This window comes from Typopeltis vanoorti, chromosome 12, assembly GCF_054136105.1.
Source record: "Typopeltis vanoorti isolate ZY-2024b chromosome 12, IOZ_Tvanoo_1.0, whole genome shotgun sequence".
Taxonomy (NCBI): Eukaryota; Metazoa; Arthropoda; class Arachnida; order Uropygi; family Thelyphonidae; genus Typopeltis; species Typopeltis vanoorti.
In genome coordinates, this window is record NC_143560.1 from 134,581,844 (window position 1) to 134,606,537 (window position 24,694).

Sequence of the window (24,694 nt, forward strand, 5' to 3'; positions counted from 1 at the left end):
CCAACACGTGAAATCACGTGCTTTATACGTAAAATTTTCCAACTGTAATATAAGCAAAATAATTACCACTTTAAAAACAACAATGAACATAAAAGAGAAGTTAATTTTCTGACGTGTAATAATAAACACTCATTCCACAATACGGATTGATTACCCTATTATCGGAATGGATTCTCCATGCACAGAAGTGTGTAAGGGGCTCGTATCTCTGGGTGTACTATAGCGTATTGAATAGCTTCTGTCTTGGCACCTTGTGATATGCCTTTTCTAGATAGACAAAACTTAAATACAGATCTTTGTTATATTCCCATGATTTTTGAACTATTTGTCATAAAGTGAAGATCTGATCCTGACAGCATCTATTTGGCCTGAATACAGCTTGTTCTTCACCAAGCTTTTCTTCCACAATTCTTCTCAACTGTTTCTCAAGTATACTGGCATAAATCTTACCAGGAACACTCAGTAATGAAAAGCATCTGTAATTCTAATATTCAATTTTACTTCTCTTTTTATATATGTACTATGAGAGCTCTACTCCAATCATCAGGAATTCGTCCCTCTGTCCAGGCCTTCTGCACTATGAAGTGCAGCCACTTTAAGACTTTTATACCATCATACTTCAGCATTTCTGGTCAAATATCATTTATTCCTGCTGATTTTCCATAGCCAACCAAATTACATTCTTATTGGCTTAAACCACAATATAAAATGATGGTACAACGCAGAATTTCAAGCCAGCTGAGTGTCACCGGGCTAAACAAGGCCCCCACGGTGAACAGCGAAAAGTCAACTACTGGAACAAATCTTGAAACACACCCCAACTCAATATCAGAGTTCAAGATCGGTACTATCAACATAAGAATCCTGAATGGCAAAGAAATGGAGCTAGCTGAGGAATTGGATAAGTACCAGATCAACAGAAACAAAAAAGACAAAAACTGGTGAGATCTTTCTGAGTAATAAATACAGAATGTTATATTCTGGCAATGGCAATCAAGGAAAAGAAGGAATAGCCATAGTATTCAACACTAAATATATTAGGCTAATCTTCTTCAATGACAGATAATATCAAGTAGAGCGATGTGGGCAAATATGAGAATGGGGAACTGGACATTGAGACTAATTTGTGCCTATAGTCCCACAGAAGTTTCTGGTAAGGTACAAGTGGAGGAAATTTTTGAACCTTTAGAGAAACTGACACAATGAAAAAGGAAAAGATGGTCCTTGTTGGGGTTCTAAATGATTGTCAGACATAAAAAAATATTTTGGGAAAAGAGCAAAGCTAATAGTAATGGCAATACCTGTTGGATTTCTGCTCAGGACATTGACTGGTTATTACTAACACAATGTCCCAACATAAAAATGTGCATAAATTCACATGGAAAGATGAGGCAAGGAATAAGAAAAGTCTCACTGATTATGTTATTGTTGATGGTGATGTTTTCTTCCTGGTGCAGTACACCAGAGTGTATACAGGATTTGAAATTGGAAGTGACCACTATTTAGTCTTGAGCAGGATAAAGTTGAATTTCATATTGAAAAGAATAACACACGTAAGAAAGTTTCAAAGTGAATAAAAGTTGAGCAGCTCCCAGATGTGAACTGTAGACTAAAATACACAAAGATTATTGAAGAAAAAATGAAAGAGTTTGAGAACAGGAACCAAACCTCGGAGATTCAATGGCAAGCCTTGAAGAAAACACTGATTGATTTAGCCAGAGAGGCATGTGGTAAGGTTGTCTGAAAGGATAGAAAAATCAGGACTCCATGGTGGACACAGGAAGTTAAAGAGGCAGTGAAGGAAAAGAAGAAAGCATAATCAAAAGTTCCTGGCAAATAAGTCAGCATGTGCTCTTAGAGAATACTAAGAGTAATGTAAGAAAGCTAAATACTGTGTAAAACTAACTAAACAAAACTCATGGGAAGACTTTGGTAAGAACATAGAAAATAAATATCAGGAAGGTGGCAAAATATTCTGGAGGCTGTTGAAAAAGCTCAGAAATGGAGGAAAGAGTGCTGTAAAAGTTAGAGATGATAAAGTTAACATGAAAACTGGAGAAAAAGATATCCTTGATATATGAATTACTTCAAAAAATTGCTAAATGAATCAAGAAATCAAACTGAGTTTATTCTCTGCATTTATTCTATATATGTTCATAATGACCATTCAGTTATTATAACTCTTAGATCAAAATTAAGCTTAATATGAATATAATGTAAATTATTCCAATGATAAAAAATTTCTTGGATATGTTATGTTAGTTTTTGCTATCTCAATGGGAGGGGGAGAATAGAAGTTAAAAAAAAAAATAATAATAACACTGAAATGATAAAATTTAAAGAAAGATATTAAGAACTACATACATGGAAAGAGATTAGTGTCATCAGGAAAAAGTGACTGTGTAGATCCCGTCTTTGCAACAAATCTTGTTAAAGCTCTTTCCACATCTCTCTTCTGGCTAGCTGCCTTCTCTCTAATGGCTTCATATTCTGTTACTGGTTGTTTGTGAGTCTGAAAATATGATATACCAAAACATAAAAACAGTTACAATGTTTAATGTCCAATAACTTGCTTCCAAGTACATTAAAAATTATTCAAACAAATTATTTGTACACATTTATCTTGTGTTATGCTCAATGGTCTGTCACAGAAAGGAAACTGGCTTCATACAAACCTAACTCATGCTTTAACAGGTTAGTTGTGATTTTGAATTAGAGTTGAAACAATGAAGGCTATAGAGGCCAGTGTATTATAAGTGAGTATCATGCCGGTTGTTAACTCACTGTGTATGTGTTCTTCTGGTCAGTTTTCCTATTTTGTAGGACAAAAAAATCTTGCAACCTACATATGAGACTGGCTAACTCACCCTCAGCTGAAAATCCTTTATAAAAATTCTTCACATCCTAGACAGGATTAAAACACAGCAGTTTTCAATCAGAAGGCATCACCATTATTAAATGAGTTGATGTGACAGGTTGATTCATCCTATCTGTATGATATGCACTATGATGCCAAAAGTGTCCAGACACCCCTATGTTGCCTTGTCTGTATGAGGCAGATACACACACACACACACACACAATGGTATATAAGCATAGGCACATGGGCATTAGCAGTGTAGACATTCTTTGCCATCAGGATGAATAGATAAAAAGAGTTGAGTCCATTCAAATGTGGTATGATAGCTGGGAACCACAAGTTTGGCTATTTGATCTGAGAGATTTCTGCTATATTGCACATGACCATCTACTGTCAATAAGGTTATTGTGAAGTGGAAATATGATGGGATTATCAAACCCTTCCCCCAAACATCCAGCCCAAGAAACTCGCATATTGGGACTGGTAAACTCTGAAGCATGTTGTCACAGTAAATCATCAGTCAGCCTTGACAACCATCGTGAACGACTTCCACACGAGCTCTGGAATGGATGCCAGTAACAGAACTATTCAATGGGGGGTGTTGGCTCTAGGGTTTCAGGGTTGTGCTATAGCTCACAAGCCCTTGATTACACCTGCCAATGCCTGATGTCAACTGGAATGGTGCAAACAGCACAGTCATTGGACTGTGGATCAATGGAAGAAGTCCTGTGAAGCAATGAACTGCAGTACACTATCTGCCAATTCAATTGATTTGCCTGGACCTGTCAAATGCCTGGTGAATGATGCTTACAGGAATGTCTTGTATCAACCATTACATTTAGAGGCAGTAGCATAATGGCCTGGGACTCTTTTATTGGTTTAAATAGGGGGCCTCATTTCTGTGTCTGAATCTTTAAACGTTGATGCCTACCATAACATTTCGGACAATTCCGTTCTCACTTTGGCAACAGCATGGAATGGGCCCTTTCCTGTATGACCATGATAATGCACCTGCTCACAAAGCAAGGGCCCTAACTCTTTGGTCTGAAGACATGGAGATGGAAGAACTAAATTGGCAATCCCAAAGTCCTGTACAGAACCCTATTGAACATCTTTGGGATGAAAAAACATCAGTGAGATATAGCAACATGTGATACTTAAAAATAAATACGTGAAACATGTTGATATATAATCAGCTTTGTATAGCATTCCATCATCATCATCATCAAATTCCTGCTATATACCCTCAAGGGGTGTACAGGATATGATAGTACTACATGAAAAATTTATATCATTACTAACTTCCTATCTACAATTTTCCTCCAAATCAGTCTGTTACCTGTCAAGACTCAAATATTATCAGATCTTATTCCTTTCTTTTAGGCTTGCACAGTGATCCGAGTACATTGGTGAAAATTATGGAGACAACTACTGTGTTGGAATAAAACTTTAGTTTAATATAACTAAAACTTTACATTCGACGTTTCGACCTTTGATAAACCACCCAAATATCAACAACAATGGCAGCACGAACATTCCAAGAATCTGGATGGCACACATTCAGCCTACCTAATACATAAGATCCAGCATAAGTCAGGACTCTAGCCAACTTCTAGCTAGTATTAGAAACCATTCCATACCAACTGGTTGGAATGTACATGTATAATCATATGGTAAATATATATATACATACACACACACACAGACTTGTTGTTGTGCCCAATGTAATTCCACAACCAACAGATAATATCAATAATAGGACTCTAGCAGTGATGTATATTCTATTTTTATTTTTTAATTTTTTTATTTTTTTTCACTAGAGGTCAGGCCAACAATTGTTGTAACCGTTGGTCAGTAACTTTAACAAACCAGACAGATTGTAGCGTAGCTTTTTCTCTGTATATAGTGCATATGCTCCAGAAGATGACCTTGATATAAAGGTCGAAACGTCGAATGTAGAGTTTAGTTATATTAAACTAAAGTTTTACTCAAACACGGTAGTTGTCTCCATAATTTTTAAAAATGTATCAGATCTTATATTTCTATGGTCTAAGGCACTTTGTACCATATCAACCCATCTATATCTTGGTCTTCCTCTGGGTCATTTTCCTGTCAACCTTACCTGAGAACACTTGTTTTACTAATCTTTCCTCGCCCATTCTGTTTAAGTGCCTATACCATCTGAGATTAGCTCTGCTAACACATTCCTGGATGCTGACAATGTCAAGTTCTTTCCTAATACCCACGTTTTTAATATGATATTGCCATTGATGCCATCTGTTCACGCCTCTAATCTTTCTCAGGACTCTCATATCTGCGGTCTCTAAACTTTGGTCAAGTGTTTTACTTCTGACCCAGCTCTCAGATCCACAAGTTAAAACTGGTTTGATCACTCTTGTATACAGCTAATTTAGTGTTCCGACTAATTTCTCTCTTACTCCATACGAATTTATTCAACTGACTTCCTACCATACCAGCTTTGTTGATTCTGTTGTCTATTTCCATATTTAATTTATCATAATAAATTTAGTTTAATCCTTTATCCAAGTGTGTGCAAACAAAGTCTGCACCTGAAAGCATCTTCAGGACTGGGGTAAAGGGGTACAACACCATGCGACTCCTTGCAAAGGTGGAGCAAGCTACCTACACTCCTATCTCAGTATCTTCCATAATGCAAAACACATTTCCTTGCGGATATGTATAATGTTATGCATTAAGGGAAGGGCCACTACCCAAACTAGTTTTGACCTTTATTGAGGTCTCTTCAGTGGGAGCCAAGCCCAAGTGGAGATACCAAGGCAGAAGCATTAGCAAAGGTCATCTCCTCCTATAGGAGCTGCCAAGAGGTGTGCCACCTTTTTATTAAATTACTCTGGATTTAGAGAAAGATGCTGAAAGTTTATTTTTCACTTGGTTAGACTATAATAAATTTAGGTTAATCCTTTATCCAAGTGTGTGCAAACAAAGTTTGTGCCTGAAAGTATCTTCAGGACTGGGGTAAAGTGGTACAACATGAGTCGCCCGGTGTTGTACCACTTTACCCCAGTCCTGAAGATACTTTCAGGTACAAACTTTGTTTGCACACACTTGGATAAAGGATTAAACTACATTTATTATAGTCTAAACAAGTGAAAAATAAACTTAATTTACCATCTTCACTAAAAATTGTGCCTAAGTAGCTGAAATGTTTTACTTGTTCCACAGGTACTCCGTTCACAGTTGACATTTGCAACGATTCTGCCTATTTTCATTGACTTTGAATTGTTGACCTTCATACCATATCTATTACAACAGTTATTCAATTTAGTCAGGGAATCTTGCAGACTTGTAGCAGATTTATTTAGAAGTATAACATCATCTGCATAAAGCAAAGAGCTGAAATTAACATCTCCAATTTTGATATCAGGTTTAATACCACTTTCCTTCATAATATGATTAATATAGATAATGAATAAAATAAGGGATAATGTACATCCTTGTCTCACACCAGATTTAACATTAAACCATCTTCCCGTACTTCCTTCAATTCTAACTGCTTACTTACAACTCAAACAAAGACTAAATATTGCTTGATGTAATGCCCCATTGACACCATATAACTGTATCATATTGAATAGCTTCTCTCTTGGCACCATGTCATATGCCTTTTCCAAATCGACAAAACTTAAATACAGATCTTTGTTATATTCCCATGGTTTCTCAACTATTTGTCATAAAGTGAAGATCTGATCCTGACAGCCTCTATTTGGCCTGAATCCAGCTTGTTCTTCACCAAGCTTTTCTTCCACAATTATTCTCAACCGTTTATCAAGTATACTAGCATAAATCTTACCAGGACCACTCAGTAGGGAAATACCTCTGTAATTCTCACATTCAGTTTTATTTCCCTTTTTATATATAGGTACTATGAGAGCCCTACTCCAATCATCGGGAATTCGTCCCTCTGTTCACTCCTTCTGAACTATGCATGCAGCCACTGTAAGACTTTTATACCACCATACTTCAACATTTCTGGTCGAATATCATCTACTCCTGCTGCCTTTCCACATTTCAACCTTTGATGGCTTTTTCTACTTGAAGTAGGGATATGTATTCCTGACTGTATGCCTGGTCAGCGTTTTTTACCACTGTGCTGTCATCACTGCTTGTTTCATTTAGCAATTTTTCGAAGTAATTACTCCATACTTCAAGAATACCTTTTTCTCCCGTTTTCATGTCACATTTATTATCTTTAATTACTTTTATAGCACTCTTTCCTCCATTTCTGAGATTCTTCAAATAACCTCCAGAATATCTTGCCACCTTCTTGATATTTATTTTTTATGTTCTTGCCAAAGTCCTCCCATGACTTTTGTTTAGCAAGTTTTACACAGTGTTTAGCTTTCATACATTTGTCTCTGTATTCTCTAAGAGCACAAGCTGACCTATTTGCCAGGAACTTTTGATATGCTTTCTTCTTTTCCTTCACTGCCTCTTTAACTTCCTGTGTCCACCATGAAGTTCTGATTTTTCTATCCTTGCAAACAACCTTGCCATATGCCTCTCTGGATGAATCAATCAGGGTTTTCTTCAAGGCTTGCCACTGAATCTCCAAGGTTTGGTTCCTGTTCTTAAACTCTTTCATTTTTTCTTCAATAATCATTGTGTATTTTAGTCTACAGTTCACATCTGGGAGCTGCTCAACTTTTATTCACTTTAAAACTTTCTTACATGTTCTTCTTTTCAATAGAAAATTCAATTTTATCCTTCTCAAGACTAAATAGTGATCGCTTCCAATTTCAAATCCTCTGTATGCTCTGATGTCCTGCACCAGGGAGAAAACATCACTATCAACAATAACATAATCAATGAGACTTTTCTTATTCCTTGCCTCTTCTCTCCATGTGAATTTGTGCACATTTTTATATTGGAACATGGTGTTAGTAATAACCAGCCCATGTCCTGAGCAGAAATCTAACAGATATTTGCCATTATTATTAGCTTTGCTCTTTTCTCGAAATTTTCCCAGAATATTTTTGTATGTCTGACAATCATTTCCTACTCTGCTATTTAGATCCCCAACAAGGACCAACTTTTGCTTTTTAATTGTGTCAGTTTCTTTTTCTAAAGCCTCAAAAAATTCCTCCACTTCTACCTTAGTAGACCCTTCTGTGGGACCATAGGCACAAATAAGTCCCATTGTCCAGTTCCCCATTCTGATATTTGCCCACATCACTCTACTTGAAACTGCCTGTATTTGAAGAAGATTAGCCTCGTATTTTGTGTTGAATACTATGGCTACTCCTTCTTTTCCTTGATTGTCATTTCCTGAATATAACATTTCGTATTTATTGCTCAGAAAGATCTCACCAGGTTTTGTCTTTTTTGTTTCAGTCACCCATATTATGTCGATCTGGTACTTATCTAATTCCTCACCTAGCTCCATTTCTTTGCCATTCAGACTTCTTATGTTGATAGTACCGATCTTTAACTCTGGTGATATCGAGTTGGGGTGTGCTTTCAGATTTGTTTCAGTTGCTGACTTTTCGCTGTGCACCCTAGTTCCCTGGCGAAAACAATAGGTGCCTTGTTTAACCAGGCGACGCCCCAGCCGGCATGAAATTATGTCATGTTGTACCATCATTTTGTATATTGGTTTAAGTCAATAAGAATACAATTTGGTCGGCTAAATCCCAAATTGCCAGCTCACCCTCGTTCGTTCAGTATCCAGGTAGATACCCAACAGTGTACCACGAGAAGGTGAGGATTGGACATTAGGTCAGAAGCCCTGGTCAGTTCTCTGCAGTCCTTTAAAGGTTATGTGGAGGTCTCCTCTCAGTTATACAGCTTTGAACCCTTGAGCACCCCAATGGGAAACCTAAGAACATTTAAAACATTATGAAGGAATGCAGGATAATATGCCATTTTCCTTCATTTCAGCTGTTTAGGCACATTTTTTTTTAGTGAAGTGGCCAGTTAAATATTGAAATGAAAAATAAAATAAGCAAAGCTGGTGTGGTGGGGCTCTACTGCATTCGATTATATGGAATAAGAGAGAAATTAATCAAAACACCGAATTAGCTGAACAAAACAATGGTCGGAGAACCGACCATTGTCTACAGCACGCTAGCTGTATACAATGTTCAAAAATGATCTGAGAGAGCTGCGTTAGAAATAAAACCCTTGATCAAAATTGATGACCACAGATGAGAGTTGTGAGAAACATTAAGGTATGAATAAATAGCATTAATAGTGGAATCATATTAAGCATGCAGATATTACAAATGGTGACACTTGGCATTCAGAAATGTCAGAGAAGACAAAATCTCAGGTAGAATAGTCACTTAAACAAAATGGGGAAGGGAAGGAAAGGACAGCAAAACAAGTGTTTCATTGCAGGAAAAAGACCCAGAGTATGACCAAGCTCTAGGCAGATTCAAGCAGATAGTAGTACCATAGAATACCAAAATGTATCATCTGATAATATTGGAGTCCTGAAAGATAATTGTTGGAGAAAAACTGGTAAGAATAAAAATGAATACCCTATTGAAAAGAAAAATATCAAGAACATTTTAAAAAAAGAATCTTAGATGAGCAGCTTTCTGCTACGTATACAAATATTACTGGAGAAAAATGTAGAAGTTTGAAAAAATAATCAAAATAATCAAAGCTTAGAGACCCAATGGCAGACTAAAAAAATACTGATTTCATTCATCTAGAGAGGCATATGGTTGTTTGCAAAGACAGAAAAATCAGACCTGCACGGTGGACTCAGTAAGTTAAAGAGGCAGTGAAGAAAAAGAAGTAAGCATATCGAAAGTTCTTGACAAGAAAGTCGGCTTGTGCTCTTAGAGAACAGACAGAAAAATTTTAAGAAAGTGAAGAACTGTGTAAAACTAGCTAAACAAGTTATGGGAAAGCTTTGGTAAGAACATAGAAAATGAATATTGGGAAGGTGGCAAAAAATATTCTGGACGCTATTGAAAAACTTTAGAAATGGAGGAAAAAGTAATGCAAAAGGAATCAGAGATGATAAGGATGAGATGAAAACTGAAGATAAAGATATTCTTCATGTCTGGAGTGATTAATTAGAATGAGGTAGCAAACTCTCAATAGGAATATACTCAGGAATAGATATACTGCTTAAAGTAGAAAAGTATTCAAAAACCTGACACGTGGCAAGGCAGCTGGAGTAGATAAAATCAGACTAGAAATACTCAAATATGGAGGTATAAAATTTCTACATTGATGCATTGCATAATTCAGAAGACCTGCTCAGAAGGTCAAATTCTAGAGAATTGGAGCATATCTCTAATAGTACTACCCATCTATAAAAAGGGAAATAAAACTGAATGTGAGAATTGCAAAAGTATTTCCCTGCAGAGTAGTTATGATAAGATTTATGCATGTATAAATCAAAAACGGCTAAGAAAATTGTCGAAAGGATGATTGGTGAAGAACATGCTGGATTCAGGCCAAATAGAGCGTAGCAAGATCACATTTTCACTTTAAGACAAACAGCTGAGAAATCATGGGAATGTAACAAGGATCTCTATTTAGTTTTGCAGATCTGAAGAGCTCACAAGGTGCTAAAAGTCAGGAACACTGAAAATAAAGTTGCAATGGGAAACTTACAGAACAAGAAAACATTTCAAGGTAACAAATTAAATATGAAAACAGATAACAGAATAAATAGAGCTGTTATGGTGGGGAGTTAACTTATATGGAATCAGAGAGAAATTAGTCAAAAGACTAATCTAGTTATAATTTTTAAAGTAATTTTAACTTATGGATCTCAGAGCTGGGTTGAAAAAAAACAGCTGATCAAAGACAATGCAGAAGACAGACGTGAGTTCTAAGAAAAATTACGTGAATAAACAGATGCATTAGTAGTAGATTCATATTAAAAATGAAGATATTAGAAAGGAACTGGACATTAACAGCAGTCAAGAATGTGTGAGCAGAGCCAAGTAAGAGAGAAGAAAAGCAAAGTAAAGGTTTAATGCTAGGAAAAATATGTAGGAAGAGTAAGATCTAGGTGGTCTGATGCAGGTAGAAGCCCCTTAGAATACATAAATTTAAAATCTGACAACAATGGAGTCCTTACAGATAATACTGATTTGGAGGAAAATTGTTGATTGAAAGTTAATAATAATGTAATCTTTTTATGTAGTATTATCATAGTATCCTGTACACCCCCTTGAGGATGCATATCAGGAATTTGATGATGTTTAAGGACATTAATAATAATGTAAACTTTTTGTCATACTATCATGGGATGTTCAGGATACTGTTATAGTATCCTTTACTCTTGAGTACTTATCAGGAATTTGATGATGATGATGAAATAAGCATATTTTTATGTAAGCACAACATTACTTACAGGTGTTCTTATATAAGCATGAGGATCAGGAAAAGAAGGATAATGTTCAGGTATATGACTAGGCAAAGGTCTTCTATCTCCTGCTTGAAGTATTTTTGGTGATGATGTACGAGCAGCTGATGGTGCTGAAAAATAAATATAATTAAAAAAGAAATACACAAAATATGTTGAATTTTACGAGGGAGGAGCTGAAAAGTTCTGATAAACACCTAGAACAATAACAGCTTGTGCAACAAGGGAAAGACTTTTTCTCAGAGGATTGCAAATGAAGCAGCAGCATTGTAACAAGTGTATAACACTTCGTGGTGAATATGTAGAATAATATGTAATTTACATGGTTCTACCCTCGATTCTTTCATGGTGATTATCAAAACTTCTCACTCCCCTCATAGTATCAGATATTTTCAAATAGTAAAGATGCTTAAATGTATGGGGCAGAAGAATAAAAGCAAAACATGGTTGTCTTGAATCAGAATTTATTTTATCATTGAAACAAATGAAACTACTTATACATTTTAACAGGGGAAAAAATGTTATATTTTCTATAAATTTAAATGTTATCTAAAAAAAATATCTTACCCCAGTCCTTTAACGAAACGTGTTATCAATTCAACATTCTTCATAACAAATCACTTGGTTTATATCGACCACAATTAAAAAATCCAACTTAAATCAACATGATATAACAAAATGGTGTTCATTATTCTCGTAAATTTAAGGTTGAAGGAAATAAAGATCACGTAATTACATGCAGTAAGAATAACCAGCACAAGGTTACTAAATTAAATTTAATAAACCCAATAGTTCAGTCAACACTTCACTGACATTCATAATATGAATAACATTTAGTAAAATAGACCCGAGGTACAGCCAGCTCACTGGAACCATAGGAAGTTTGCTAGAGTGAATTTCATTTAGTATAGCATTATAGTTATGGAGCTTTGGTTGGGACTTTTCAGTTTTTTGTTATAGTGAGTCAACTGTATATAAAAGAAATAATAAGCAACATCTAAGCAACATACAGACAAGGTCTGTATTGATTGGGTGTTCTTATTAATAAGGTGTAAACCCATCTCTAGCATATAATTCATCCATGTGTTCATCATAATTAACAACATCCAGCTGTTGTTAATTATGACTAGTTTCATGGAGTGTAAAACTGAGTTCAGCCAGTGATACTGGCCTTCGGAGACAATTCTATGCATGTAGTTCCATTTAATGCTACAAATGTTCAATCGGATTTAGTGTTCTGAGCATATCCATTACGGGCATGTTATTGCTATCCTCAAAATAATACTAAAACCTTCACTGTAGAACACCTTAAGTGTAATATTATCTAAAAGATGGAGGTATAGATAAAAACTGGTGGAATGATTCCATACCACAAATCGCTTCTGCACACACGTGCTTCCACTGGTAAGCTTTAGTTAGAATAATATGATCCTGCTTACAGCTTTCACTAGAATACTAAATCCAGGCATTCTCCTACCCAATAAAATAAAATTGTGGTGAGATTCATTGCTCTAAAGCACCCATTTCAGTTGTTATTTGATCATTACATGATCATTACTTAAGATTTCTTTATACATGAACCTTCCTAGGATGGCATCATTTACATACCCTCTATTTAATGTTATTTTGGAATTTTTTTATGCTTTTAGAAACAGTGGAGATTCAACATCTAGTTTCCTGATTCCTAGTTGAATTACAACTAGGTGGGACTACTAAGATTAATCCAAAAGCTTTTATACATATAAATAAAAATAAATAAACAAGAAGTAATTCATATGAAATGATTATGAATGATCCAACAGCAGTTGCAAAAAATTACAAAATCTACTGAACAACATAATACAGGAAGAGGAAATATTTGATATCTTAAATCACTTACCAATTGATGCAGTTGGAGGTATGGATATCTCTTTCCTATGACTCCCAGCCACAAACAGTTATAGTACATTAATACCATGTTTTTTTTTTTTTTTTTTTTTAAATAACGAAACTTGTGGTGCGATCATAATTACAAGAAACACACGTATTAACACAGTGAAAATTATTTAATTGTAAATATTTCATCCTAAGTATTTTAGGACATCATGAGTACAGTAGTTTAAAACAATAATAGGAATAACATACAGTTAGGGTGCATGATTACAATAGAATCTCATTAAATGTGTGTAACTTGTTACAGGAAAAAAAAAAAAAAATAATTATTTAACACAATTTTGTATGACAATTTCCCATACTTTAGGAATAGTAAGAACGCCATTGCGGTTTAAGTTTGTAATTATTAATACCATGGATGTGTTAAGGATTTTCTTATATTTTTATTTCAAGCCAATTTAGGTCTCCAATAAGTGGGACAGCGATGGTCCCACATCAGGATTAATTAACCCTGACATTAACTGGCTTGGTAGTAAACAAGGTTAATTAATTCACTTTTTGATTATCTTCAATGAATTGCTAAGATTAGGAATAATCCCTTCTGATTTTAAAGTCTGTGAGGTCCTAACATGAAACACTGGTGTTTGGTGTTCATTAATCTAAATGGTCTAGGTTTAAATAAATTTAGTTCTTTGCTGATGATGTGAAGATGGCAGAGTAAGTCAAATTTTGATAAGAGTGGGTAATCACGTGAAGCAGGAAATTATAGATCAGTAAGTCTTCTTCAAGTTATTGCCAAGGTAATTAAAATTAATTAAAATAAAAAAAATTCCTAATTAAAAATTAATTAGGAATCATATCCAGGATATTCTTGACAGCAAAGCTACAGCAGGGTGTCATTAAGGGAGGAAGAATTGGTTATGGACAGACTTGCTTACTTTTTATGAAGTCATGAGGGAAACAAACTAACATAATAGCAATAAATAACTTATTTGGATTTTAGCAGAGACTCTGATAAAGTTCAGCATAAGGGGCTACTGATTAAAATGTACCAAACAAGTACTGATCATAATGGGAAATTGGTTGACACACAGAAGATGGAGGAAGTGATTTTCAGAAGAGACTTTTCAAAGAGCCAGATTGTTAGGAGTGGAATACCAGTGTTTGGTTAGGAATCTTGTTAACCTAATTGATCTGGGTTCAAATAAATTTCTCTCTTTGCTGAGGATGTGAAGATGGGCAGAGTAATCAGTTTGGATGAACTAAATTATCTGGATGTAAAGAAATCGACAGAATAATCTTAAGATAATGGAAGAGTGCATGGAGAAATGGGATGGATATAAGTGGAATTAGATATTAGATGAATATAAGACTGAATGAACAGTCTTTACGAAAAAGTTGATAAATATAATATGGTATGTAATAGATATGGTATGAAGGTCAGCAATAATAAGACAAAGACAATGAAAATAGGCAGAAGTATTGAAAATGTCAACTGTGTTGTGAATGGAAAACCTGTGGAACAAGTAAAACATTTCAGCTACTTAGGCACGATTTTTAGTGAAGATGGTAAATTAAATATGGAAATAGACAACAGAATCAACAAAGCTGGTATGATAGGAAGTCAACTGAATAAATTTATATGGAATAAAAGAAAAATTAGTCAAAACATTAAATTCGCTGTACACAAGACTGTGTTTATATGCAAATAGTGCAAAGCTGAATTTAATGCTTAGAAGAAAATAAGGAATTAGTAGATTACTAAAAACGAGTGCGTTAAGACTTGTATAACTCTGTGTCTATAAATTCAGTTATTATAGCGAAGATTTCTTTTGAACAGTGTTACTTCAAAGTAATAGTTAACTACAGTTTTAAGTGTGCCTATAGTGAATCCAATGTGTAAAAGGTGTAACCCGGTAAGAGCAGTCCTTTTTATATTTCAGCATGAAGAAATAAAAGTTAGCTCCGCCTGATATATCTTAACATTAACTATGGTGTTCTACTAAAAATAGCCGAAGTATGGAGCTTTAAAGTGTTTCCCTCTTGAAATAATAACTGCCTCATAATTCAATTAAGTGTTTGTTGACTAAGAATTACTATAAAATTCTGGAACATTGAACTGCGTGAACCATTTTCAATTATTCGGAAGAATATAGAATTGACAGCTGAATGTTTGATGCCTAATGTATTATGTTTGTTATGAGTAGTTGAACTAAGTTGATGTATAAAAGAATTGAATTGTCTCATTGAATAGAGACAAGTTGTGATAATAGTATTTAAACGTTGAAGAATAAGATCTGTAAATTTTAAATTTAATCTTTAAACCAAACCGAGTGGCTACTAGTGTCTCAGAGATACAGTCATACCCCGACTTACGCGAATCCGGAGTTACGCTGTTTCTTATATGTACGTATTCCTGTCCCGCTTCACGCCTCACCACTAGTCGTATCTTTCAGGCGCCGGCCGCACATGCTGTGAACAAGCACTGACGTGTTTCGCGCGGCCTCCATTCATGCACGATTTTTATAGTCTACAAACCTTACGATTGTTTAATGTTATGTTCTTGATAAAAATTTTATCACATTAAAAATAATAATGTCGTCCAAAAGAAGCAAGTCCAATTCTTCTACAGCTAGCAAGAAAAGAAAAACATTGACTTTGGAAACAAAACTCAACATTATTAAGGCTTTTGAAGGTGGAATGAAAATTTGTGAGCTAGCAAAGAAGTTCGATCTACAGGAATCCACAGTAAGAACAATCATAAAAGAAAGGTTTACAGATTTTGGAGGACATAGATTCTAAGGAGGAATGAACTGTAGCCACAAGGCAAAGAATAAAAAAATCATTAGCTTGCTATGAAGAAATTTTGCGTGACAAGAAAAAGACATTATGCGGTCAGACTAATCTATAAGATTTTATGAAACCATCGACATCGAAATAACTTTCTTTTTTTTTATGTACAACAAACTACAATTATGATTATATTTCTTAAAAAATATAGGTGTTTTTGTAAACCTTTGGTCCCAATTGTATGTTTGTATATATAAATTACATGCAAAATTATACCCCGAGTTACGCGAATTCGACTTATGTGCTTTTTGTTCGTTCCACCTACTGCATACCATCGGGGTTTTACTGTATTTTGAATATTATTCAATTAGATTATCTTGCTTAGAAAATTATGCTTTATATACATGTTTTATAACCTGTATTAAATGTTTATTTTATTGAATTCAATTTGTTGTTTGCCTGATTTTTCTTCATTGCACCGTTCATAAAATTTATTCGAACCTTGAGGAAGCTTTATATGATATTAGTAACCTTGGCCTGTAAAAGAAGATTATATAAATGCAGTTTAAGGTTGATTCCTCTATTTCACTTAGACTAATCCGAATATAGGGTGGCGCAGTATAATAAAATTTCTCTATATTTGGATCAGTAATCAACCAACAATTAAATAAAAAAAACCAGATAATTTAAATAAGAATAACGTTCCAACAAAATGGCGGATTCAAAGCCAGGATGTACGATCTAACAACCAGTTTTCATGTCACCTTTATCAATTCTAATTCCTTTAATGGCACTCTTTTCTCCATTTTTGAGTCTTTTCAACAGCCTCCAGAATATTTTGCCACCTTCTTGATATTTATTTTCTATGTTCTTGCCAAAGTCTTCCCATGACTTTTGTTTAGCTAGTTTTACACAATGTTTAGCTTTCTTACTTTCTTACAACCTCACTGAATGCCTCACTGGCTGAATCAATCAATGTTTTCTTCAGGATTTGCCACTGAATCTCCAAGGTTTGGTTCCTGTTCTCAAACTCTTTCATTTTTTCTTGAATAATGTTTGTATATTTTAGTCTACAGTTTACATCTGAGAGCTGCTGAACTTTTATTCGATTTAAAACTTTCTTACATGTTCTTCTTTTCAATATGAAATTCAACTTTATCCTGCTCAAGACTAAATGATGAACACTTCCAATTTCAAATCCACTGTACACTCTAGTGTCCTGCACCAGTGAGAAAACATATCAACAATAACATAGTCAATGAGACTTTTCTTATTCATAGCCTCTTCTCTCCATGTGAATTTGTGCACATTTTTATGTTGGAACATGGTGTTAGTATCCAACAGAAATCCATGGTGTTAGTATCCAGTAGAAATCCAACAGATATTTGCCATTATTATTAGCTTTGCTCTTTTCTAATTTTCCCAAAATATTTTTGTATGTCTGATAATAATTTCCTACTCTGTTTTTAGATCCCAAACAAGGACCAACTTTTCCTTTTTCATTGTGTGTTGCTTTCTCGAAAGTCTCAAAATTTTGTGCCTATGGTCCCACAGAGGTAGAACCTTCTGTGGGATCTGATTGTATTTACTGTTCAGAAAAATCTCACCAGATTTTGTCTTTTTTGTTTCAGTCACCCATATTATGTTGATTTGGTGCCTATTCAATTCCTCAGCTAGCTCCATTTCTTTGCCATTCAGGCTTCTTATGTTGATAGTACTGATCTTGAACTCTGGTGGTGTTGAGTTGGGGTGCGTTTCAGGATTTGTTCCAGTAGCTAATTTTTCGCTGTTCGCCCTGGTTCCCTGGCGAAAACAACAGGGCATCAAAACCTGTAGGCACTTATTTTGGCAATTCGTGATTGGGGGGGGGGGACCAAGTAGAGTTGATGAAGAAGAAACTGTAGAAGCCACATCCACATATGGAAATTCTTCCTCACCTCATAAAATGGATCACAACTCAAAGAAATGGAATTTTACTGCAGATGACAAAAATCCTCCCACAAAATAGTTAACTACAGACATACTACAGACATATAAATCAGAACCTCAACTGTCCAAATATTACAGAGTTCTTTCCACAGCAAGGGCACCACTTGTGCATTCATCGGAACTGACATACCATGCCAGAAATTGCAGAACCTATATCCCCCCCCCATTTGATTTGCTTTGGCTCAAATTTTCTCTACAACCACCTGCTTTTTTTTATATGCTCTCTCTCTCTCTCTCCAAACTCTGTTAACCACTCTGACCTCTTCAACTATCTCTCTCTAAAGCTTGACTTGGGAACTTCCCTACTCCAGTTTCACAGATCAAACAGGTAAAGATACTGAGGTATATGCCATGAGCAATGGCCTATCAGAGATCATCAATATCCCTACCAGAATACCTGACAATCCATCCAATTTGTCAACACACTTGGTCTTTTCCCAACATGCTTTCCTTATAAGTATGCTGTGGATGTCAGTTCTCCTCTTGGTAACTCAGATCACAACCTCATACAAGTCTCTTATGCGAAAGAACAACTTTCACCCACCAGTTTTCAGTCTCGTGTCCTTAGGTGCTACAAAGGTGCAAAATGGGATGACTTCGGTGACTTCTATTCCTCATTCTGATGGTCAGAATACTGTTTCAGTACATTTACTCAGACTGAATAACAGAAACCATCCTCACATGAAGGACTTCATCCCTTATTCCACTTCAAATACACATCCACCATTGAAAGAATTGGTTCTCAAAAATGTGCCATTGCAGTAAAAGAAAAAACTGTGTACTACAAATGGCTTGAGGCCAAAACTCCAGCTGCATGCTCTGTCTATAATGCAGCTTGCAACAACTGTAAAAAAGAATCATCACCAAATCCACATCAGACTTTGAAAGGGACAAATGCTCCAAATTTGCCTCGTGTCCAAATGGCAGTTGCTCCTTTTGGTCCTTGCCAAGTCCATTGAGTAAAACTTTTGCTCACCCAGGTGTCCACTACTCTCACATCTGGATGGTATTGTAGTCACCTCACCTAAAGACAAGGCCAACTTACTGGCTTCTTCTCTCCCCCCCCCCCCCCAATCCTGCACTGATGACCTGGGCAAGGTTCCCTCTATTCCACAAAGAACTGCTCTCTCCACATTACCCAATCTTCTGCCATTAAAAAATCCAACAATCCATAATAACCTAAACACAATCAAGGAATCTTGGTTCTGATGGTATCCCATGTATTGTATTAAAAAACTGGTGCCCCAGAACTAACATGTATCCTGCATCACCTTTTGAATCTATCCTATTCAACTGGCATCTGCCCTACAACCTGGAAACAGACCAACATCCAGCCCATCCCAAAGAACGGTAATAAAAGTCTACCAATGAACTACCATTCAACTGCTCTCACTTCTGTTCTCTTCTAAATTATGGAGAACCTATTAACTAATCAGTGTCCAGCAGTACAGATTCCACCACTGGTTATCTACAGCTGATCTTCTAACTTTCACCACCAAACTTTGGACTCAAGCCATGGAAAAATTCAGAGAAATTCATGTGGTTGCTCTTGACATTTCAAAGGCATTTGATTGGTGTGGCACAAGGGCCTACTTAGCAAACTGCCATTCTACAGTCTGCAACTGGATCACCAACTTTCTCACTGGTTGCTCACTACGTGTCTGTTTCCTCTCCTCAGATTTCCCACCAATGCAGAAATACCCCAGGGTTCCATTCTCTCATGTACTCTCTTCCTCTTCTATATAAATGACCTGCTCTCACAGACTTCCAATCCTATTCATAGCTTTGCTGATGACAGTACACTCCATTCCTCCATGATTGCATCAATCATTTGACAATACCTAGTACCAGAATCCTCAAAATCCACTATGAACAATGGCCTAAACTCTGATCTACTAGCTATATCCCAATGGGGAAAGGACAACCTTGTAGACTTCAATATCACCAAAACTCATTCCTGTCTGAATTGTTGTTGAAAGTTTGCAGTGTTCCCTCTCACCTTCAATAAAACCCAGATATCAAAACACAATCAGATTTCCCTTCTTGGACTGACCTATACCTCTGACCTTTCTTGGCAAAAACACATTTCAATGACAGCTTCTTTAGTTGTCAAAAAACTCAGTGCACTTTTTCACACAAGACTCTACTTCATATCTTCACAGCTGATAACTCTATGCAAATCCCAAATCAGCCCAAATATGACATATTGCTCCCATATTTAGGATGGTGCACCAAAATCCTCTCTAAGATTGCTCAGTTTTATCCAGAAGGGCAATCTGGTTAATTAATGATCTCTCTCTCACACATGCCTACTTCAATCCCCCTCTATGACTTTCAGTTTCTGCCTTGTGCCTCTTCTATAGAACAGAGCACTTTCATGGACAGTACTCTGTTGAATTGGCTGCTATTATACCTCCACTTTTCACCAAATCATTAGAACAAGCCAGGACTAACCAACACCCTTTTACAGTCCATCTTGAAATTCATCAAACCAACTTCACTGCCTCTTCTTTTGTTCCATCTACTTCTTTGTTTGGAACAGCTTTCCTGAAAGATATAACTCCACCTGCTAAAACAAAATGTGAACATATTCCTCTTTTCTTCTTAACCTCTTACCCACACACTCACTAATCTGCTATAGGTAATGTGTGTGGATCAGATATATATTAAAAAATAAATAAAAATTGCACTGATCATTGACTGATCTCAAAAAGAATTAAGACTAAACTAAGATGGCATAACCACTTAAACAGAATGAGATATGAAAGATTAGTAAAACAGATGCTTGAAGCAAAAATGAAAAATGAAAAATGAAAAAGAAAAGACTACAGATTTTGATGGATAGATGTAGTTATTATAAGGCATGGCCTTAGAATAACCTGAGAAATAAAGGAATAATTTTGAAGAAAATTGCTAATAGGAAACTAGTAAATTCTTTTGTTGAATTATCATATCCTGTATATATCTTGGGGATACTTACCAGGAAAGGATATATGATACATAGTCCAAGAAGCAATGAATTATACAGAAAAGTTTGTTCAGTTAAAAATAAGTAAATAAATAACTACATAAATGTTAGCAAGAATTAAAGAGGAAAATTTTGTTAAAAGTATGTAAAATACAACTTACGTGCCACTAAAGTAATTTTGTTTGGTCTTTTGGAGTAGTGAGGTATTGAATCAATATTTATACCTGAAAGAAAGAGAAAGAAAGAAAAAATAGCTGATATAAACAGTATAAAATGAAAATTCTATTAAACAAAAAAGACATAAGAAACATAAAAATTTGTAATTTCAAACTATATACCTCAATTTCCCTTATATTTTAACTCTTGATAAAAACAGTATTTTTTGCTTAATACTACAATAAAAGTTCCAAACATTCAAAAATGTCAAAGCACGCTAGCCACTTAGATAGATATAGATACCAATCAAGGTTAAAAACTGATAAGCATTAGTTAAGACAGACAATTACATAAACTGGATGCTTTGCTGTTTCTCAAATATCAGAGAAGGATTATCAGTTTCTCTTGGTTGAAAAGAGAAGACTAACCACATAGCCATTGAGTTTGGTTACATATATAGTCTAGGTTTTATTTTTTTTAAGTGAATCTCACCTGCAAAAGGATTTACTGTGAGTGAAGCATGGCTACTTGTCTCTCTCTATGTGTATATATATATATATATGGTTAAAAAATTGGACAAAATATGAAAAATTTTCAAGCATCCACTGATGCCATTGGAGAGCAGATATACTCTCTACTTGGCCAACTAGCTCTGACATTAACAGTTTTGAAATCATACATGAGGTATAATTTCAGGACTTTTTCTTCACAGAATACTCCATATGAAGAGTTGGAAGAATTATAGTACAAGCAACTTTAGTTCTTTTTATATAGGCTTTTTTACTGGACCAGTTACCTAGTCTCATGTTATGTAGTAGCAAAAGGATCTTCATCCCCATATCAGACACATAATCATTTTTTGTCCCACAAAACAGACAAATCATTCAGAGAACACAAACACACACACAATTACAATGTGTGTGTGTTTGTGTTCTCTGAATGATTTGTGTAGTAGAATGTGTAGTATGGGTAGTAGAAGGTGCAGAATGGAGTGGGCTTCTATCATGTATGCTCAGACTTTATTGAGGTATCACATAATCATAATAATAACATGATACTAAGTTGTATGGAGAGCCAAAAAGGTATCACAAGCATTCATTTGTGTCTTCTATTTTAGCAAAAATATTAAATGGAACAAAGTGGTTCAAATTCTTATAATTCTATTATACGCAGAAAATTAAATGATGATTTCCTTCATTTTCTCAGAATAGGCTGTTGTAGTTATCTGTGGAATTATGGTTGAAGTAACTCCAGCTATGAGGCTAGGCCAAACTCAGTTAAAAAAAGTCTTTATAAATGTTCTTTTTACTTTAGATGGGATTCAAACCCAACTCTTTCCAACCAAATTTGAGGCATCATTGATACTAACTGAACCGTGGAGCCATGAGAAAGGATAATCAAAAACGTTTGTATGAGATTCACTATGAGTAGATTTGCTTGAATAATGAATAACCAGGTTTAAACTCTGTTTTTTATTTTTTATTTTATTTTTATGTATTTCCTTGCCATGTTTCACTGTCTATATGGCTAACAGCATCTTCAAGAGTTTGCTAACATAAGTAAAAAACTTGCAAAAAATAATAATAATAAACGTTTTCCAACAGCTGCTACTATCTATAAATTATAAAAAAAATTGGATGATAATTTAATCAAGAGTATCATTAGACATATCACATGCACTCTTTATATTGCTGTGTACACTCTTGTATGAGATTGCTGGTAAAGGAGAGGTCTTGAATGTTAAATATATTAATTAATGACTTCCCAATGTCATGAAGGATCATTCCTGCAACTTTGCACTAAATAGAAATCTTTGGCATTACTGAGACAAAACAAAACAGGTGAGATCTTGCTAAATAAAAAGCAAAAACAAAACTAAAAGAATGAAATAGGAAGACATGAAAATATTCAATAAACTTTTCTTTTCAGAAAACTCATATACATGAACAATATAAAGCAATTTACATAACTTGGCAGTCCCATCACATTCAAAAAAATAATGATCAAGGAAAGGAAGAGATAGCAACAGCATTCAACACCAAACATGAAGATAAACTTCTTGATTGTAAGGCAGTTTCAAGTACAGTTATTGGGGCAAACTTCAAAATGGAGATTATGGACAATGAAACTTATTTGTAATAAATTTAAAACTTTTTAAATATTGTTTATATCGCCGAAATGAAGCCTATTGGCTCTTTATATTTAAGAAACTTATTTGTGCCTATGGTCCCACAGTGTTCTTCCAAGGAAGAAGTGGAGGAATTTTTCGAGTCATTAGAACAGGCAGCTGACATAAAGAAAATGGAAAAAGTGGTACTTGTTGGAGATCTGAACAGCAGAGTAGGAAATGAATCTTTATAGGAACATTTTGGGAAAATCTAGAGAAAAGGGCAAAGCTAATAATAATGGTAAGTATTTACTGGACTTCTGCTCAGGACAAGGTCTAGTCATTACTCATCATCATCAAATTACTGCTATGTACCTTCAAGGGGTGTACAGGATATGATAGTACTACATGAAAAAAAATTTACATCATTACTAACTTCCTATCTACAATTTTCCTCCAAATCAGTCTGTTACTTGTCAAGACTCCAACATTATCAGATCTTATATTTCTATCGTCTAAGGCACTTTGTACTGTACCAATCCACCTATATCTTGGTCTTCCTCTGGAACACTTGTTTTGCTAATCTTTCTTCACCGATTCTGTTTAAGTGACCATACCACCTGAGATTAGCTCTGCTAACGCATTCCTGGATGCTGACAAATGTCAAGTTCTTTCCTAATATCCTCGTTTTTAATATGATATTGCCATTGATGCCATCTGTTCATGCCTTTAATCTTTCTCAGGACTATCATATCTGCGGTCTCTAGTCTTTGGTCAAGTGTTTTACTTCTGAGCCAGCTCTCAGATCCATAAGTTAAAACTGGTTTGAACACTGTCTTGTATACAGCTAATTTAGTGTTCCGACTAATTTCTCTCTTATTCCATATGAATTTATTCAATTGATTTCCTACCATGTCAGCTTTGTTGATTCTCTTGTCTATTTCCATATTTAATTTACCATCTTCACTAAAAATCGTGCCTAAGTAGCTGAAATGTTTTACGTGTTCCACAGGTTCCCCGTTCACAACACAGTTGACATTCTCAACAATTCTACCTATTTTCATTGTCTTTGTCATTTTAATGCTGACCTTCATACCATATCTATTACAACAGTTATTCAATTTAGTCAGGGAATCTTGCAAACTAGTAGCGGATTTATTCAGAAGTATAACATCATCCGCATAAAGCAAAGAGCTGACATTAACATCTCCAATTCTGATATCATGTTTAATACCACTTTCCTTCATAATGTGATCCATATAGATAATGAATAACAGAGTGGATAATGTACATCCCTGTCTCACACCAGATTTAACATTAAACCATCTTCCTGTACTTCCTTCAATTCTAACTGCCGATTTACAACTCAAATAAAGACCAAGTATTGCTTGATATAATGCCCCATCGACACCATATAACTGTCGCGTATTAAATAGCTTCTCTCTTGGCACCTTGTCATATGCCTTTTCCAAATCAACAAAACTTAAATACAGATCTTTGTTATATTCCTATGCTTTCTCGACTATTTGTCGTAAAGTGAAGATCTGATCCTGACAGCCTCTATTTGGCCTGAATCCA

At 35.1% G+C, this 24,694-nt stretch overlaps 2 protein-coding genes across 4 annotated transcripts in view; one reads left to right on the top strand and one right to left on the bottom strand.

Annotated features, from left to right (window-relative positions):
* LOC150101239 (transmembrane protein 53-A) overlaps positions 1-24,694 on the top strand; it is a 205,881-nt gene that overhangs the window by 159,219 nt on the left and 21,968 nt on the right. The window lies entirely within an intron of this gene.
* Taf8 (TBP-associated factor 8) overlaps positions 1-24,694 on the bottom strand; it is a 78,455-nt gene that overhangs the window by 24,928 nt on the left and 28,833 nt on the right. For all 3 annotated transcript variants that reach the window (XM_090402256.1, XM_090402257.1, XM_090402255.1), the window contains 3 exons: positions 21,015-21,077; positions 11,223-11,347; positions 2,365-2,512 (listed from right to left, as the gene is read on the bottom strand). In XM_090402256.1, the coding sequence (XP_090258382.1) occupies positions 2,365-2,512; positions 11,223-11,347; positions 21,015-21,077 (336 nt within the window). The remainder of the gene's footprint in view (positions 1-2,364; positions 2,513-11,222; positions 11,348-21,014; positions 21,078-24,694) is intronic.